At 44.0% G+C, this 19551-nt stretch overlaps 3 protein-coding genes across 6 annotated transcripts in view; 1 reads left to right on the top strand and 2 right to left on the bottom strand.

The window, feature by feature from the left end:
• The window catches only part of LOC109512127 (atrial natriuretic peptide receptor 1), a 23138-nt gene extending 16301 nt beyond the window's left edge, over nt 1-6837 (bottom strand). The window contains exons 1-2 of the mRNA XM_019863635.1: nt 6215-6837; nt 2616-3384 (exon numbers count right to left, since the gene is read on the bottom strand). Coding sequence (XP_019719194.1) covers nt 2616-3360 — 745 coding nt within the window. The 5' untranslated portion in view covers nt 3361-3384; nt 6215-6837. The remainder of the gene's footprint in view (nt 1-2615; nt 3385-6214) is intronic.
• Nucleotides 6838-9927: 3090 nt separating this feature from the next.
• On the bottom strand, nt 9928-14158 carry creb3l4 (cAMP responsive element binding protein 3-like 4). 3 transcript variants are annotated; one of them, XM_019863675.1, is made up of 11 exons: nt 13946-14158; nt 13299-13378; nt 12668-12769; nt 12411-12597; nt 11965-12065; nt 11688-11777; nt 11504-11610; nt 10956-11024; nt 10775-10859; nt 10611-10704; nt 9928-10501 (listed from the first exon to the last, which is right to left on the bottom strand). In XM_019863675.1, exons 3-11 carry the CDS (start codon nt 12764-12766, stop codon nt 10257-10259), a joined length of 1077 nt encoding a protein of 358 aa, XP_019719234.1. In that variant the 5' UTR covers nt 12767-12769; nt 13299-13378; nt 13946-14158; the 3' UTR covers nt 9928-10256. The 3 variants fall into 3 exon arrangements, with proteins under 3 accessions (XP_019719234.1, XP_019719233.1, XP_019719235.1); XM_019863674.1 differs by lacking the exon at nt 13299-13378; XM_019863676.1 differs by lacking the exon at nt 13299-13378 and having other exon boundaries at nt 11971-12065; nt 13946-14157.
• Nucleotides 14159-14615: 457 nt separating this feature from the next.
• On the top strand, nt 14616-18549 carry LOC109512153 (zinc transporter ZIP1). 2 transcript variants are annotated; one of them, XM_019863685.1, is made up of 5 exons: nt 14616-15310; nt 16535-16733; nt 17038-17168; nt 17751-18414; nt 18463-18549. In XM_019863685.1, the coding sequence occupies exons 2-4, from the start codon at nt 16616-16618 to the stop codon at nt 18411-18413; spliced, it is 912 nt and encodes a 303-aa protein (XP_019719244.1). In that variant the 5' UTR covers nt 14616-15310; nt 16535-16615; the 3' UTR covers nt 18414; nt 18463-18549. The 2 variants fall into 2 exon arrangements, with proteins under 2 accessions (XP_019719244.1, XP_019719243.1); XM_019863684.1 differs by having other exon boundaries at nt 14619-15310; nt 17751-18549.
• The last annotated feature ends 1002 nt before the right edge of the window (nt 18550-19551 follow it).

Here is a 19551-nt window from a genome sequence, read left to right as displayed (position 1 = left end):
GTGCTGTGTGTGTGTGGGTGTGTGTGTGTGTGTGTGTGTGTGTGTGTGTGTGTGTGTGTGTGTGTGTGTGTGTGTGTGTGTGTGTACATGTGTGTGTAATCGCTTGTCACCCGCTAACATCTGGCTGTGCATTAATGAGACACAAAGTCTAAATTTAGAGCTCGTGAGCTTAAATTTTATTCACACGAGCTCCTTTAAGAATTTAGCGTGCACCCCCCGCCTTCGCTGCTCGGTAAACTCGTAAAAGTGACGCCGACGGCGGACGGCGGAGTGAAAATGTTGGGAGTTTTGTGAAAATAACAATCAAATGTTAGGATGGTGGCAAGAAAGCGGGCGAGTGGAATGAGCGTGTTTGTCAGGAAATAGCTGTACATCTGATAGGCCCGCCGCAGCTTCCTTATAAGGCCGCAGGTTGCTGACCTCGGTTAATGAATGTCCTGTTGGGAGGCGGCTGGGAATGCGCGCGCACGCAAACACACACACTTATTGTGTACTATGTGGCGCTCGTGTAGCATACGGTGCCCAATCGAAGGCTCAGGGTGGATTTTTGAGCCGAAATGACCGAGTCACATGGCCGATATGGTTTGCTTGCATTGGTGCTTGTCAAACGCTTGACGCAAAATCCCCCCCGGGTCCAAAAATGACCGGCTCCCCAAACACCACTCAAATGAGCAACATGAAAATACAGAAGCGTAGTCATGTTAAGTCTTATAAAATAAAAAAATAAAAAAAACAAGACTAACGTATGCCTGTTGTTGTAATTTTCCCAAAATAAAGTCCATACTTCACGTGCAAAATTTCAAATGACACAAAAATAGAAATTATTTGACTGAGTTGCTATATTCTGGAAAAGAAAAAATCTCACGGCTTGCAATCGAAAATATAATATCAAGAAATATCAAAAATAAGTCTTGCAAGATTTTTAAAAATCGAGTGAAATAGACAGAGCTGAAAACCTGGACTCACCCTCACTCACCCATTTTTAATACGCTTATATTTATGTTTTATTATTTATATTTATTGATATACTGTTTGTTCTTCGACTTCTCCCTTTCATAATTTTGCTGTTGTAAATTGGGAATTTGTCCATTGTGAGACAAATAAAGGTTTTCTTATCTTATCTTCAAAAACATTTTTTAATTAACGAGGGCTCATAATATAGAAAAAAAAGAAAAAAAGTCCAAATGTTCAAAGCAAAAACCAAGCAAAAAAACGGACCTAAGTAACGATTGAATTCATTTGTGTTGCTCATCGAAGGTGAAGGCAAATCGTGCGTCAATTGAAGTTGAGAAAAATAACGAGAAACTTGTCATTTGTTTCCTTCTGCTTTGTAATATTTTGTCGAGATTAACGTTAGGCATACCTGAATGTCACTTCAAGTGAATTTATTTGAAAAGTTTGCATTCCTTAAAAAATAACCATTCCACTTGTTTTTTTTTTGTTGTTTTTTTTTGCTGATACTGTTTGATTGTTTTGTAATTCTTCTTCTTCTTCAAATGTTTTCCTTGATTTTGCATTTTGAATTGTGAACTAAGCTAACGTGGTAGCTAGCGTTCCCGGACTACCTCGGAGCAGATACAAAGCGGTCCGAGCTGGCGGCTGCTCTCATGTTTCCGCTGCAGCTGCCCTGCGGCAAACATGGACGGACGCTAATAGCGGTGCACACCAGTCAACGAGCGCTGCTATCAATAAGGTGGCGCGTCGCACATGCGTGTGCGATCAAGTCATGTGTGTACAGCAATAGTGATCGGCGTTAGATTGAGGAAGGAATTTCTCGTTTATTTGCTGTAAAACGCCTTGTTTTGTTTGTTGATGAAGTCTTTCTTCAAAACTCAGGCAGGGTGATATGAACTTAAAATTAAATCTCAGACTTTTTTTCCCCTTGGTGGAATTTGCGTTATTTCTCCTGGTACCAAACAAGTTACTTTTCCAGCCTGGCATTAAAAGAGGAAGCAGGTGGTTTGATGTTTTTTTTAAAGAAACCAGCGCACCCAAAGAAGACCCACCTATTAGACATGATGGCTTGAAGCGACTATCTTTCAATTATTTGCCGCGTAATTTCGGGTTTACACGCAGCCTGGCGCCATGAGGAGTTTTGCTGAAACTACGGCGGAAGATCCGCCTCTGGAAAAGTGAAGTCCCAGGCCTTGTTTGCTAACAAGCAGGCACGAGATTAACAAACACAAGCAGAGCGACAGGACCGCAGGCAGCTGAGAGGATGCTGAAGCCATGAGGAGGTGGGGGTGGGGGGGGGGGCGCCATGTTGGGAAAAATTGTTAGAGTTCACCATCCCCTGCTGCCGTTTCATGAGCTTTGACGTGCATATGAGATGGAAATCACGCCGTGGCCGTCAGCGAACCATCAAGGGGAGTAAAAAACAAATCGAGATGGGCTCGCTACTTGTGCAGATGATGGCGTCATGATCAACGTTGATGTCATCCAAACCAGTCCGGAGATTTTCTGTGCATGAATTCTCACAAGACCTCAAAAGGATGACTCTGACTAATCGCAATCGGTGTTGGCCTTAAGAAGACGTGGAGGTCTTTCTTACATTTGGAACGGAACACATGGGATTTCACGGCCCTTAAATCTGCAGAGGCGGCGCATGTACTGACCTCTGCTCTCGTTCTGTATGTCGGCGAGTATCTCCGCGTAGTCAACATGTGGGCGGTTCTCCTCAAAGACGCTGTTATCTACCGTGATGTTGATCATCTTGAGCTCGTCGTAGAGGCCCTCCACGGCAAAGTAGCACGGCCGGTCGTCCACCTTGTTGTCGTTGAAAATCACCATGACGTGGCGGCGCCAGCCAAAGCGCTGGCAGATGCGCAGGGCGAACTTGCCGAGCTTCTTGTGGGTGGGGCCCGTGTTGGTGATGGACGGGTAGACGCCGCCGTAGAAGGCCACGGCGGGGGCGCCTGCCGTCACCAAGGGCACGTCCCAGTGGGTGGTGAAAAAGCCCACAGGCGACGCTGTGTACGAGCAACCCGGCCCGATGAAGGCCCACGGGTCGTGCACCAGCTTCAGGTCTACCGCCATTAGCGGCGCCACCGACTCGGAGCAGATGCCGTCTTTGTTCTCGCTGCTCTTGAACACGTAGCTCAGGTGCACACCGGGCAGTAGGGTGGGGTCATCGTTGACCTGCTGCACCGCCCGCACCAGGGCGGGGCCCACACGCGGCCACGCCCACGGGTAGGCCATGTTGCTCTCGGGGAGGATGATGGCCAGCGTCACGTTCTGCCGTCGCTGACCACTGCCGAGGTTCCGCTGTGGACGCGCCAGCAGCGCCAGCAGCAGCAGAAGCGGGGTGACGGCACGGTGGGATGGGGGCCTCCTCGCTCTGGTGGGGGGGCCCATCATCATGACCCTGAGAACACCCCACGGACTCTTAAAATGGCACAGAAAGGATTACAAAATGTCTCACACATGAAAAAAAAAAAAAAAAAGAACATCTCATTGTATCAAGACCAAAGCCAGAAATAGCTTCGAAAATATCCCGAGAATGTCTGCTAAATGTTTTTTTCACAAATCTCCGAAAACGCCTCCAAGAAAAGTTCATCAAGATCTCTAAATGCTTCATTAAACATATCAAAATGTCTTTTATGGGCCCTGGTGCATTTTGGAAACTTTAATGAGACATTTGGAGAGATGCAGAAGGTTTCTGTGGAGACATTTCAGAGATGTTTTCCTGAGATCACGAGCAGATTTAATGAGTTCATTCTAGGGCTGGGAAATCATTCAATATCAATAAATATCGCAACAGACAGCGAACCAAAATCCATGGAAACTGCGTTCAATATAATTAAAAACGAAAAAATTAGGAAGCAAAGCTGGCATTCTGCCAGGTTTGAATGCTATTTTTCCTCTGGGTGATGGTGTTTTATTGAGGTTCAGCGTTTAACCTTTTTGATACCCTTTAAAGATTTTGATTAGGTTAAAAAAATATATATATCGACCGATATGAATGACTTGTACCTTAATACACTTTTCCACCATATCGCCTAGCCCTCGTTCATACAGCATTTTAGGACCGTTATGGAGAAACATGTAAAAGTCGTCACTAAGCTTATAAATATCTCTGAAAAGATCAAGTCATCAATGTCTCCTAAAAAGTCAGCAACACAAACCTTATAAATATCTCATAAAATATATAGGCGTCGAATAAAGTCTACTCCTAAATATCCCCATGCAAACTAAAATTTATCATCGCAACCCCCATAAATATCTAGAAATGTCTCATAAAATACCTCACATGCCCGCACGAACCAAAAATGACTCCTCAAGTTTCTCCTCAATATATTCAAACAAAATACCTACAAAGGTCGACCTAAGTTTCTCCAAAATTTTTCCAGACAAACCAATGTCTCACAAAAGTCTAAATCGGGGGCCCCCGACCTTTAATTTCACCAGGGATTGGTTCACGCTAGTACAGAATTTTCATGGCCCGGCAAGCAATCATTGGTCACGGATATTCCCTAATCGCAAATTAATCCTCACAGGGAGGGTGGTGGTATCATTTATTCCTGATTGGGACAAATATGCGGCGCCACAAAAAAAATTGTAAGCATTTTTTTTCTTTTTTCTGTTCAATCTATTTGTGCACCCAAGTGCCACGTGACCTCACTGCACTTAATGCATCAACACAAACTTCAGAAATATCTCAGAAATGATTGTGGCCCCAAAAACCAACAAAAATCACTCCATCATTAAAATGTCTCCGAAATGTCTCATAAATATTTCAAGACAAACCTCAGAAAGGCATATCTCATCAACATACCTCCTCGATGTCGCTACACAAAACAACTCAAATGACTCTTAAAGTAGCTTCCAAATATCACCGAAATGTTTTCACACAAACCATAGAAAGTGTGTCATGACATATCTCATAAATGTCTCCAAAAAGTATCCCCACAAATCTCAGTGATGACTCACCACAAAGGGTGACCGACATAAATCTCATGGACTGATGCTCATACTGTCCAAGCACGGTGAGTGTAAATGTCTCACAGTTAATGAGCCGTTCAAAAGGTTCATGAGTGAATGGCCTAATTAATAAGTTCACTTTCATTAATGAGAGCCATTCAACTCCTGAGGTCACGCAAAAAGGCCAACTCATTCTCAACATCACATTTCGGTCCGAATTCATCTTCACAGGTGGGTTGTATGAAAAATGCTATTGTGTAGGTATGTGGCAACGGACTTCTTTCTGCCTTTTTTCATGGACATCATCATGCTTTCCACTCATCTCAGAAAAATTAGTTCTGGCTTGTTAAAAAATTGTGTTTTCTATGCCTATTTATAATGGAATCTCTTCTGTCGCCTTGTTTTCAAGTGGATTATTTTCATGCGGTATTTTGATTGTTATCGCACACACATCTTTGACTGCCCAAAAAGTTCTTAATAGCTAGTTGGAATATTTAAGGTTTCAAGGGACATGCAAACAAAGTTACATCCAATTTGTATGTTGCCAAAGAACATGATACATTACCAACATTTCTGTCACCTAACCTTGAGTGGGGCGGTACGCAGGAGAGCCGTCCACCGGAATAAGCTCGGTGTCAGCTGCCAACAATGGTGTGGGAAACTCCGATAGCCAAACAAACAACATGCAGATTGGCGTCGCACTGCAGAGATGGTTTTTATGGCAGACATAGTGGTTCCCTTAGCTTATCTCGACTGAAAATGCTTCTCTTTGCTCTGATTTAGCACTATCCCGAAACAGCCACACACCGCTTCGCACAGACACTCAGTTTCAGGTCATTCTATTGCAACAATGTGGAAAGTTACTGACATTTTTGCCTGTTTTTTTAAGCCTTTAAAATACACATTGAGACAATTTAAACATGCTTTTGTTCGATTATTCCAACTCTTTCCCTTGACATTGGTATTGAGGGGTCGGGGGGGGGGGGTATTTCAATTTTGTTGTCACGTCCCAAATTAGTATTTTTGAAAAAATATTGAAACAAACCAAATTTGGACATAGGTGGGTGGCTAGTGTCCAAAGCCAATGATATGGTGTTCGTGAAGTGTGAAGTCTTAAAAGATTCAAATGAGATTACAAAACGTTTTGGATGTTTTTCGAGTTTAGTGCCTCACTAATAGAATGTGTTGATAACCAAGTGCACCTTAAAAGCATAACAATATTAATCATAGCTTATGTGTCATTTCGTGTTTGACATTTTTTAAAAGTATATCATATAAAATACTTTGTTCTTACCTCAACGAGTGTGGTCTTGAGTCTTCATTTTTACACTTTTGTTGATTTTTAGCCCACAGCTAGCACACAAACAACACGCTAACAACCGAAGCCCGCCAAGGATGACGTCAAATCCACACCAATTTGTATTGACATTGACAACAAAACACAAGCAATATTGTCCTCTATCAGCCTCAAGAAAGAACACAAGAGACAAACAGAGAAGCGCTGAAACCGTCTGCAGCTGGCAGAAGTGAACCACTTTCACTCCTCACTCACTCAAACCCACTTGAAATTATTGCTGAAATTGGTGCGCAGGCGCCAAATCATTTCCATGTGTTTCCTCCACACAACTTGGATATCAGAAAAAAAAAACAACACGCAAATACACACAAAGAAAAGAAAAGGAAAAAAAAAAAAGAAAATCCGGCCGGCCGGCGAGACAAGAGCCGCAAACAAACCAAATCAGTCCAGGACTGAATGATGAATGAATGAATGAATGAATGACGGCGGCGTCAAGTCAAGGCAAATTGTTTGTCCTCTGTCTCCATTTGTGTGCTCCCGCAGACGCGAGCAAGACAAGAAGTGCTGCACGCAAACACCAACAACGCTAAAGAGGAGGCAGCAGCCGCAGCGGCAATAGCAAACCAGAAGGAAGCCAGCAAGGGAGGGACTGGACTGGAGGAGGGTCAACGGGAGGAAATGAGACAGCCACGACAAAAAGAAAAGAAAAGATAAACAACAAATGGGAGGAAATGAGATGCTCAGAAAAGATACATTTGTTCACCATAATAGCAAATATTACGCTCATAATTACACGATGTTATCTACCGAAGCACAATCAATCGTCCCCATCACATCGTACGATGATGGAGAGTCACTCACTCTCGTGTACTTGTCGATGCTTTGACAACACTTCTTTATTTGAATACAAAATGCGATCCATATGATGATGTGAGTGAGTGAGTTTTAGTGTGCGTGCGTGCGAGTGTCCGACACATCATCTTCATTATATTTTTAGTATTTCATATAAACGTTGAGAGCCAACAACTGAAACGTGTTGACTGCTGTTGTGTTAAGATTGTGGACGTTCAGTCATTAATGAGGCACTCAGAATTGAGAAAAAGTACCATCAGTGCTGTCACACGACAACATACACGTCCAAGTGCCAGCATATCACGTGACACCCCCCCCGCCCCCCGCCCCGTGTGGATACTACATACATGTGCGAGTAGGTAAGAATCACATGACACTTTCCGGTCGTACTACAATAACTGATTTGTTCTGCACTGTGAAAGAAACGAGCCCTCTAGTAAACAGCACAAACTACACAGGATTTGACAAGAGATGCCTCAAGATAATGCCAAAGCACTATTTTTGTCTCAGTGAAAGTCATTAACTCACTTCAACATATCTCTTTAGAACCAAGATGATGACAAAGCACTACTTTTCTCAAATGAAACTCCCCAATTCACTTGAACAGTTCCTTGGCACCAAAATATCACAAAAAGGTGCCGATACATTACTGTTTTTAAAAAGAAAATACTCAATTAACTCCAACATAGCTCCTTACTACAAGACGCCACAAGATGGTGCCAAGGCAGTATCTTTATCAAGATGAAACTCCTCAACTCAATCCAGAATAGTTCCTTGGTGTCAAGATTCCACAGGATGGAACCATTTCATTATTTTTGTCTAAATGAAGGTCTTCCATTCACTTCAACATAATTTCTTTGCCCAAAGATGCCACCAAATCATTACTTGCTCTCAAATCAAATATTTTCACCTTCTTGTCACACTACATGTATGTACCTACAGGTCACATGACACTTCCTGTCAGTCTCCATCCATATGCTACAGTGGCGTCTCCCGGCTTGTCGTCGGCAGGTGCTTCGGTTGCTGTAGCTACGCAGATGTTACACGCATGCACGCCTCGACTAGCTTAGCTTTGCGTCCAGAGTGTCATCAGCTAAAGGTCACGCAAAGGCGTGTGTGTAAAGTCTAGATGGTGTCCGGTCCCGATCCACATACGGATCCTACTCCCGTTACCGAGGCGGCCTTGTGGTGTGTAGCCTTGGTCCTCGCAGGGAGCGCAGGCGCCCCATGTTGCCTGCCTGCTCAATTATTTAATGCGCTTGTGTGTAATTATTTGAGCACATGCTCATTATCTTCTTCATTGTTATCATCATGGAGTAGGTAGAAGATATGGTGTCAAATGATGCATGGACTTGATTTTTTTTTTTTAATTGTTTGCTCAACAACAAACAAAATAAGGAGAATGGGTGAGCTTGAGAAGACCGTCAACAAAATTTTTCCCCATTTCCCCTGGGATCAATAAAGCAGACAAACATGCTCATTCCTTCCTACCTAGCTACCTTGATATCTTCTTTCTACCGATGTTCATTCCTACCTTGCTACCCTACCTACATTCCTTCCTTTCCAGCTTGCCATTGTCTTACTGACTGAATAATAATATATATTTATCATACATTTGCTTGTTTTTCTGTTAGGGCTGTTTACAGTGAGAAGTGATACATTTGTTGAACATGTTAAAGGCTGTTTGTAGTGAAGAAGTTTAGGTGGAGATGACTTTGGACGCACACATTGAGGACCAGGAGACCCTTTTCAGACACACGACTGACGCATGATGACAGCTGCTGAGGGTTGATAAGAGGGCAAAGTGAAAGACTAAGCAAGAATGTCTTTGCCTTGCATGGCATACAACGTGTGAGCTTTTGCGAAACAAGTATGATAGAGATCTCCTGTACTCAATAAAAAAAATCGAGAGGGGTGATGGGACTGCGGAGAAGGTTGGGCGAGATTGTCCTCAAGTCTTCTCTCGTTCTCTTGCTAGCAAAATGATCTTGGTGTTTTGCTTCTTTCATTGAGTGGTGTTTTATTTGACTAAAATCAACAGATGAATCTGACACTTACCTACCTTCTTGATTAAAATTCTTCCTGAACTCTGACCCTAAATAGCTTCCTTCCTATGATACCTGTTGTCTTTGCTCCAATCGCAACCTACCTATCTTCTAGACTCCACCTCCCTGCATCTTGCTTTCTACCTATCTGCTGTACCTTCACATCCACCACAAGGCTACCATCCTACCTATGTTGTTTCCTACCCTATCAACCTATCTTTTCTGAAAACTTTCCTTCATTCCTTCTTCCCTCCTTCGTTAACGTCCAAAAACAACAGCGTATGCGAGGACGTGACGCCATCTTGTGGCTCTTTAACGCACCTGCAAGCCGTTCGTTTGGATGTTCTCATTTCTTTCGAAAGTTCGTCCCACGTTTTTTTGTTTTGTGCTAATGATCCCCTCCTGGTGTTTGCGCTCATGTTGTTCCTCACATTTCGTTCACTTGCAGCTGTTTGTGGTTTTTTCCTCTCAATGTTTTCATTTGGTTGTAACGTGGTTGTCGTTGTTCATCGTGTTTATTTTCTCCCGCTTTTCACGTTATCATGTTTGTCTTTTAGCGCTGTTTCCATGTTCTCAATGTTGCCCAATTCTCCTTCAATCGCTGCCGTGGTGTCCTCGTTTTCATGAAGGGCTTCTCCATCTCACGCTGATCTTCTCATTCCGTTCTCTTGTTCTACTTCTATCATGTTGATCTTTTTGTATTCTTCCAGGTCATCGTATACTTGTTGTGCTGTTGTCATGCACGTCTTCTCCATCTTATCCCCGTTTTCAATGTTCTCAACTTCTTTTGTTCCTCTAGTGCTTTTTTTTTTAAATTCATGTTCTTCTCAATGCGTTCCACACGCACAATCCAATGTGTGAACGAACAATTTGTACATTTAATTCAACATTAACAACATGACATGACAATAGGAAGAAGAAAGTGGAGGACGTTGAGTCCAGCCAGAAAGATGAGCGCCATGTTTTTGGTTGTCAGATGACGCAGAGCTGTGGCCAATTGTACTCAGGGAGAGGTCTCTCATGAGTCTAGTGTCAGAGTTCATCAGTTAAGAAGACTGCTGAGGGGGGACCGGCTGTGCGGTGGGTGTTTTTTTTTTTTTTTTTAAATCTCCCTGCAGATTGACACTGATTGTCCAACGTGTCTACATCTCATCAGCATGCGGTAACTTGGCAGCAAGTTGAGCGGATGACTCAGAGGAACTATTTCCAGATTGGACACCTTGTAGCACCGTGTTGTTCGATGGGACGCCTTCAAGGTTCTGCTCAGCTTCTTGGACATCCACTCCCGATTGGCTGACGTCCGACGCCACCGATGAGTCCGATGGGAGAGTCTCATCGGACGGTGTCAGTGAGGAGGCAAAGTCAGTCAAGATGTTTCTGGAAAGCACTGAAACATCACAGAGAAATGTAGTCAGCTAGAGTGACCGCAAGCAGGAAGTGATGTCACAGGAAGTAAGGAGTGGAAGAGGAAGTGATATCTTCGGTTGCGTACTGACCTCCAGTGGGCCGGTCGTCGTCATCTGCAGACAAGCGCCGGCTGAACGGGCTCAAACTGGGGAGCATGATCAAACTCAACGAGATGAAGATGATCTAACACACACACACAAAATTTAAAAAAATGAGTGCGCATACATGCCCACATGTACATGTATGTACATACCAGTAGGCATGTGCTGGTCTGTGCTCCCTTGCTCACTGAGTGTTTGACCAGAGACTGAAGGTGGCGCAGCTGAGTCAGTAGAGACCTCAAAACACACACACACACACACACACACACACACACACACGTACACGTGAGTACACATGTGCATGTGTAAGCAAGCGTGCATGTGTGTGCTTACATGTTGTGTTTCTCCAACTGCTCCACTTTCTTCTGTAGATCTTTGTTCTGCGCTGAGCACAATGCCGCCCTGCCAGCACACACACACACACACACACACACACACACACACACACACACACACACACACACACACACACACACACACACACCTCAGTTTGCTGTGCAGGTGAACTCAACTTCTTTCTAGTTTTAATGATCTAGTCATGACTATTCCATCTACATACATACTGCATAGATCTACAAATCTAGATCTATCTAGCTACACTATTTCTATAGAGACATATCTATGGTCTCAAACGTTAACCATCATTTGTAGATGATCTCCCACTTCTTGAGCGACTGTATCCACAAGATCTATATATCGGTTATAGATCTACGTGTCGATGTGTTGAGGATGTTTCCTTTTATTTCAGCTCTAGCGAGCTGAGATCTATCCATTAAGCCTCCATCTAAGTGTGTGGATTCTCCATCAGCGAGTGGCCGTCTGTTGACTGTTGTGAGCGAGTGCGAGACCACGATTGGCTGCTGGGGAGAAAGTGAAGCCACCTGTCTTCCAGGCCGTCAATGTACTCCTTCCTGCGCCGCCGACTATCCTGCGCCGACTGCTTGTTACGGATTTTCCGCCGAACTTTCTTCAGGACGCGCTCCTCGGCCTGTCGATCAAGGCCGGTTCAAAGGTCACCTTGGAAAGTGCTGCCGTGCGTGACACAAAGTTCAGCCCATGTCTGACCTTGGTGAGAGGAAGCTTGTCGGGCAAGGACACACCCTCCTGACTCAGTAGCTTCTCCTCTTCTGCCGTCAGATGCAGAGTGCCACTCGCCTAATGCGCACACACACACAGCATAAGTCCAAAACACAGAAACATGGACACACACAGATCACAACTCAAACAGACACACACATACCTTCCACAAATAGAAAACAAAACACACACACACACACACACACACACACACACACACACACGCACGCACGCACGCACGCGCGCACACACGGGTTTTGCTCACTTTTACCTCTTGTTCAGCAGGCAAGCCGAAATGCTCTTGTCCCAGCGGCAGCTCACCGACAACACAGGCTTCAGACAGGAACTGATGTGAGCTCCACGGCTCTGTGAAAGAAGGACATTTAACGTCTTCCGGCAGGGACAGCAGCCACTGCGTTCGGAATCATTCAGTGTTTCCTACCACCATGGGTATTTTTAGATCGACAACCTCAGTAGTATCTCTGTTAAAAATTGGTAGGGACCGAGTAGATAATTTAGAATGCACTCACTTATTCCCAATTCCCCAATCACTAGATCTCAATATTTGCAGGCCAACCACTGTATCTTAATAATAATAGTGAATAATAATAATAAAGATTCCAATATTGATCCCAAAAATGGCTATGATAATTTTGTGCTATTTGTGCCTGGTGAGGGTTTCCCAACACAGCTGGAGTCACACGTTCTCACCGAGTTGGATGGCGATGACGTCCACCCCTGCTGGCTCCCCCTCCTCGCTGCTGAGGTCATACACCAGTTGGTAAACAGGTCGCGGGGGGATGGGGTCCTCGTTCCCTGACGATAGCCCGCCGCCGCCAAACACGTCGTTGGGGTCCACAGCATGGAGGACATCTTCCGATTCACTGTCGCTCAGCATCTGGGTTAGAGGGGGCGGAGACTGAACATCGGAAGCGAACATCACATGACTCGACGGGGGCGACGCTCACGGGATCCAACGGGCGTCTCTCGGAGAGGGTCAAGGCCACTTCCTGTTGGCAGCTGAGTGATGCAGTGTCGCCGTGGATACGAGCGTTTTCTGCATCCATGGCCTGGAAGAGGTGTTGAAGGAAATATGACAAATGGTGAGAGTCCCCCATATTACTAGTTACTATACTATAGAACATTTGAACTGATATTTCAAGAGCCACACAAGCGTGATCAGAAATCCGATGATTAGTTGGTTTCACCAAAAACACCACTTTGTGACACAAAAATTGAGATTTTTTTTCAAACAAAGACGTCAAGTGGCACAGCGACTCTGATTCCAATATTTTTGCTAAAACTATAAAGCAATAAAAACTCAAGTGAAACTGGGCTTTTCATGGCAAAGGAATCGTTTATTTACAAATAAGGCACCAAGGGAAAAGCTGACTCCCTGCATGGGTCAAGAGGGGCTTTTTTACTTGGAATTTGCCATTCACTCCATTTGCTGATCTTTTCTCACAATCATGACACACATTTTCTACTACCTAGTGCAACACAAACCCTGTCTCAATCAGACACAAAGCTATCAGACACATGTCCAACTTCTAATCTGTTAGCATTGTCTCCCTTCTGACATGAAAAGATGACCTCCACCTTTATCTTCGACTCAAAAGCTGTGCTGATTTCCCATCCAGAGTGATGCAACACTGCTTTCTACTGGCAAGTGGTTGTCACTGCAGGAATATAGACAAGTGGGAAAAAAAAGGGGCAAGATCCTCTTCCACACCAGGAAGTTTAAAAACATGCTTGGCGAATGAAGAGTAAACGCTTGGAATCCAGCTCATGAATGTTAACAGCCATGGCAGTGAATGAGTTGCCATGAATATTATGGATCATACACGACATCATTCATTTCTAACACTTTTAGTGTGATCTAGCTTTGAGGAAGAACGTTGGAATAAAAACAATTAAAAAACACGAAACAGAGAAGGAATGAAAAAGAGAACTAGAAAACGAGAGAAGACTAAAGAGCCAAAGCAGAAAAGAACAGGTGAGAGCAAACATTAGCGAGGATATCCTGTTCCGCGCAAGAAAAGCAAACACTACAAGCACAAGTAACACGTGTTCTTACTGATTGAACATTTTTTTGTAGCTCCTCAAACTCGGATGTTATTGGAGATTATCAGTTTTCTGGTGTTTACATGCTCGTACATACATTTGAAGTAAACCATGATGATGCCACTGGAACAAGTCAAAGTACCACACTCATTAATTCAACCCCAAAGAAGCAAAACACTCACTGGGGTGCCGTCACATGCGGCGGTTGCACATTACAAAGTTTTCCAAAGTGGTCCAGTGGTGCTGCACAAACTCCAACAAGAAACACACAAACACTTTCACCAAACAGAAAAAAAAAGTCCAAAGTTGCTGTTGCAATCGACGTGAAAGCCCTACTTCGCGTCAATTCGCTTCCGCCTCCTTTTCTTCTTCGTTGTCTTCTTCCCCTCGACTGCTCCACATCGGAGGCAAGCACTTTTTGTTGCCCTCTGCGCTCGTTTGAAGAACTGCAACTAAAAGTCACGCATTTGTTCTGAGGCTGATATGTTATGAATTGAATCGATTCATCAAGTCGAATCCAAAAAGCGAAGTTCATATTGAAATCATACATGACAACACAGAGACTTTTGGAAATTTGGAAGGATGTTACTGTCAAAAGCTATCGAGATTTATTACTTCCTCTTTATCGCTTTTTATAAAAAAAATCACTCTGTAACAATATTAACAATTTGTTTGTGCATTTGTTAAAAAAAACAACAACAACAAAAAACAAGCGTCACCATTTCAAAAAATGAAATTCTTAGATTGTAGAGACCAGAGAGAGGGTTAGAACTTCTAAATCTCATTTAAACTCCATCTTTACAATCAAATAGCTTGAGAAGTCTTTGGAACGACCCTTGTTCTTCTGGAAATTTTATTTAAACAGCGCATTTCGGCAGTAACTGTAACAAAGCGCTTAACATATAACATAACAATAATACGACAACAAAGATTGTGAAATACAAATGAATGATTCTAATACATAAACAGTTGACACCAGAAAACAATAGAACAGCTTCAGTATCTTGTTGGGTCAAAAGAAGAAGAGGGTCATTCCACGGGGAAGGACTGCCAAAAAAAAAGCTCGAATCCCTATTTTTTGTTCGTCTGCTTTTTTGGTTCAGTCTCTCTTTATTGTCTTTTAAATTTAAGTTTGCGTCGTTTGGTACTTTCTACTTCTACTGTCATTTCGTGAATTTAGTGATGAGGGGTGTTTTTTTTAATTATTACAGTATTTCACTGAAAGCCAATACTCGCGGAGGTGACGACAAAACAATAAAAGCAAGTGAAGGAGACGAAGCCCATTTTCTTTTATTTTGACAAGCGGAAGCACCTTGCCCGTCTACGGGAACTTAACATGTTCCGCGATCAAAATGGGATCAGCTGATCGGAATTGACTCACAGTTCCCGGAGCAACGAAGACACGACAAGACAAAAAAGAAGACGGAAAAGAAAAACAACCATGGAATAACACAATAATTTTGATTTGACTTTGCGATAGGAAGTGTTCGCTTCCCGACGGAAAGTTTGGTCAAAGTTTTCACGTTGGGATTCGGCGACTTTTGCTCGTAAGTTATTTTCCCTCTCCAATGTGATCACGTGACGCTCATTCTCTTTTGCAAGGTCGGAAAAGTGACGCGAATGTTTTGTCTTTGCTATTACCAACATATTTCTATTCCTCATTATTCGGTTTGGGCGGGCTGTTGTTACAATAGTGAAGTTGTCATATTACTTGAAAAACGTTTGTCATTTATGAGAAAAAAAGTCAAAATGTTGGTCAAAAACAAGTAATTCTTCAGAATAAAACCAGAATATTGGAAGCAAAAAAAATATATATTTTAGAGAAAAATCTACCTAAGTAATAATTCAGTAATAACGGCCATCTAAGTTTTAATCAAAGTTTGAAAATAGATGATTTTTGAATCCAGAAGTTTTTCAACTTAAAAGTGAAATACAACTGAAGTGATTAATTAGCCTACCATGAGAGGCACCTTATCTATCTATCTATCTATCTATCTATCTATCTATCTATCTATCTATCTATCTATCTATCTATATGTGCACATTAATCAACACATGAATAACAGTGTAAACCCGCCGGACTTAGCATAAATGCTAGTTTTCAGCCATAGTTCCAAGGCAGGTTTCTTGTGTGTCAAATCTAGTTCAACAGACAAGAGAAGTGCTTTCGGGAAACATGAAAATACACACAGACACACACACACAATACAGGGCAGCCCAATGGCGAGATAATAAGGACGCTAATAAGACATCTTGACATATTTCACAAGCAAAGGTTGGCATGGGATGTTTATGATCCAAATATAGCGAAGAGGATGGAAGGAAGGAACAAAGCAAGGAAGGAAACAACAGTGGTCATCGTATTGTTTGTGTTGCTTTTGAAAGAAAAAAAAAAAAACAATCTTTTCAATGGCGCACACTCGGCCTGTCACCTGAGATAGCATTGACGGCTGCAGGCTGAGCCTCAAGGGGAAAAGAGAACTCACTGACGTCACATGTTTTGTTTATATGGCCTGTCGAGAACTTCAACCAGCGATCAAGTATGTGCTCCATAGTAGAAAGCTAGCGCTAATACAGCTTGGCCGAAGATAAATGATAGACGATAACGAAAGCAATTGCAGACCAGTATGGACTGGATGACCAGGAGGTGTACTGAGGAAGCACGGGGGTCAGTGTCACATAAGGCTGTGAATTGCTGTTCTTTATTCTTGTGCTTATCCACCTGTAGCGCCTCCCCGGGAGCAACGGCTCACATGACATCTCCTTTACAGTCGAGCGTGTCTGTGATGGCAGCTGCATTTTACACCATCACTTCTGTCTGAAATCGGCGTGGGGGAACGTCGTCCTCTGACATGTCGGCCCTGGCAGCAAAGATGATGGCGCTGGCAGTCCTGCTGGCCGTCACGCTGACCTTCGGTCTGGTGCCCCTCCGCCTAGTGCAGGGGGCGGGGCCCTGCGCCCTCGGCCCAGGTGAGGAAGCTCACCCCATTGTTTCCTTCATGTCACCTGTCTTCTTGACGCCATCTGCGCTGCTCGCGTCACCTGTCTCCTTCACATCACCTGTGTTGTCCAAACCGCCTGAACGTCTCCTTGACCCCCGAATGTCTCGTTCACACCACCTGTGTCTTTCTGTCGTTTTTGTTTCCACTGTATGTCTCACTCATCCCACTTGTGTTCTTCACGCCACCGCTGTCGTTTCTGCTTCGTGTCTCCTACATGCCAACGGTGTCACTGACACCGGCTGTCACCTTGATGCCGCTCGTGTTGTTGGCAGCGTGTCGTGGGCGCGCACAGGCTCTGATTAACAGTTTCGGGGCCGGCGTGTTCCTGGCCACGTGCCTGCTGGACCTCCTCCCAGATTACCTGAGCGGCTTCTACGACGCCTTCGCCCACGCCGGGCTCACGGTAAGCATGCCTGTACAAACGTACATTTCGTTGAAGTTTTGATTTTGTGAGTGTTTTCACATTTATGTTTTAATTTTGAACTTTGAAGGCAATATTTGGAGGATGTTTCCATGTGGATGCTTTGACATTGTTTGAATTTTGTTTTCATGTTGAGGGTTTGATTCTTGTGTCGATGTTTTAATGACCAAGTTTGATGTATTGATGTTGCGGTTGTTTTACTGATATTTTGACAGCTTTTTAAAAAAAAAATTGATGATGATCTTTTGGCGTTTACTTTTTGGATGGTGTTTTAAGGCCATTTTTTAATTTTGAAGTTCTGATATTATTGTGACAGTGTTTTGATTTTGTTTTGGGTTGAATTTTTGATTGTGGATGTTGAAATGACTCGTGTTTTCTCAATGATTCGAAAGAAATGTTTCATGTTCTGATTTTGATGTTTTTATTTTTTTTGTTTTGCTGGAGATTTTTACATAATGTGTCAAAACATTGTTTGTTGTTTTGAGGGTTTTCCCCTTGTTATTGTCGATGTTTTTGAAATGAATCGAGTGTTTCCTTAACGAGCATTGTTGTCGTGTGGCACAGTTGCAGTTCCCGCTGGCCGAGTTCATCGTGGCGATGGGCTTCTTCCTGGTTCTGGTTTCGGAGCAGCTGTTCTTGGCCTTCACCGAAGAGCCGCGGAAGCTGGGCCGGGAGGGGCGGGGCCTGCTGGTGGATGGTTACGGCAGTGAGCAGGCCAGCTACGAGGTGGATGACGAATGTCACCCGCAGGCGCGCCCGCTGCCTGCGTCGCCATCCGTGTTACGTGCCTCGGTTTTGGTCTCGTCATTGTGCCTACATGCGGTGTTTGAGGGGCTGGCGGTTGGGCTGTTGGTCGGGGGCCGGGAGGTGGCGCAGGTGTGTGCGCCGCTCGCCATCCACAAGGGCATGGTCGCGCTCAGCCTGGCCTTCACGCTGGCTCACACCGGACTACGGCGCGCACCGCTGGTCGGCAGCCTGCTGCTCTTTGCCTCCGCTGCACCGGTAGGCGTGGGTGCAGGAGCCCTCCTGTCAGAGAGCGCGCTGTCGGCGCGAGCTGGAGTGGCACGCCGGACGCTGGAGGGTGTGGTGGCGGGCGCCTTCATCTACATCACCTTCATGGAGGTCCTGCCGCAGCAGTTTGGCCGCGGGCGCCGCCGCCTGGCCGAGGTGGCCATCACACTGTTGGGTTTCACCGCCGTCACCGCTGTGCTCTTCGTCAAAATGTGACCGCCGCCGCTCTTCTGACAGGGGGAGTGAATTTTGAAGAAAAACAACAAAAACCAAGCAACTTGAGATGTTTACAAAATAACAATGGAGAAGAAATGTGGTATTGTTACTCATTAAAAGTCATTTGTTTATTTTGTGCACGTGTCTTGACGTTGATAGATAAGTATTCACATATGATAGGATGACGACACTCTTTTGAAACAGAATGCAGTTTGTGTCGAAACTGGATGTGAAGCTGCAAAGAAATGGTCTGGGAAGCCAAAACCACATTCTTTGGGCACTGGGGAGCCCGCCATCCACAGCGGTTCAAAACGAACCTTGCAATCAAATTTGTTTATTTGCTGCTCGTTGTCAGAAGTCCATCATCATTCATAACACAGTGCCGGAGAGATGATAGTTTGTTCACATCATTCAGCATTAAATGCGTTTTAAATAATCAGAAACGCGTGAAGTCACCAAAACCCCACTCGCTGATGGCACTGTCAGGATTTCAAAAGACATGTTTTTTTAAGGTTACGTCTGCTCTTCGCTGATTGGTTAATTTCACTGTGTTTGCTCAGTTTTACCCCGCCTCGGAAATGCGCTTGAGGGGACTGTGACGAAACAGCGATCGGGGTTTGGATTTTCAGCCCAGAACAGAAATGGTGTCAAATGAATTCAATTCTTGAAGTGTACAATGTCAGAATTGAAGCCTGAATGTTTCGAATCTCAAGAAACGTGGAATTGGATTATTTTGGGTGGAAATTTGGTTAATGTCATGAACCCTTTGAAGTTTGGATGTTTTGGACTAATCCAGAAATATGGGAGGAGGTCAATGTGTGAAATATCTCTTCATTTGGGAATTTTGCTGTGAAAATTTGTACTTTTGAGTCATGTGCTAAATAGTTCTTTCGATTTCAATGAGATGAACTGTTTGCAGGTGAAATCGGTTGAGTAACGTGGGAGCTCCTCTTCGTCTGTAACATCTCCCTTAAGTTGGAAATGTCAGAGAAAGAAGTGTGACTTCAGCATTGCGTAAACCAATAACGAAGTAATTAATTTCGATTCAAGTGACGGGCGTCACATTTTTTCCCCCAACACTTGGCCTTATTGTTCTTGCTTTCGAGAATTCTCGGACAACGGCGTGTTATGTAAAGCT

Source organism: Hippocampus comes, unplaced genomic scaffold (genome assembly GCF_001891065.2).
Source record: "Hippocampus comes isolate QL1 unplaced genomic scaffold, H_comes_QL1_v1.1 scaffold249, whole genome shotgun sequence".
Taxonomy (NCBI): domain Eukaryota; kingdom Metazoa; phylum Chordata; class Actinopteri; order Syngnathiformes; family Syngnathidae; genus Hippocampus; species Hippocampus comes.
Note: the sequence above shows the minus strand (reverse complement) of the source record. Positions and strands in the feature narration are given on the sequence as shown.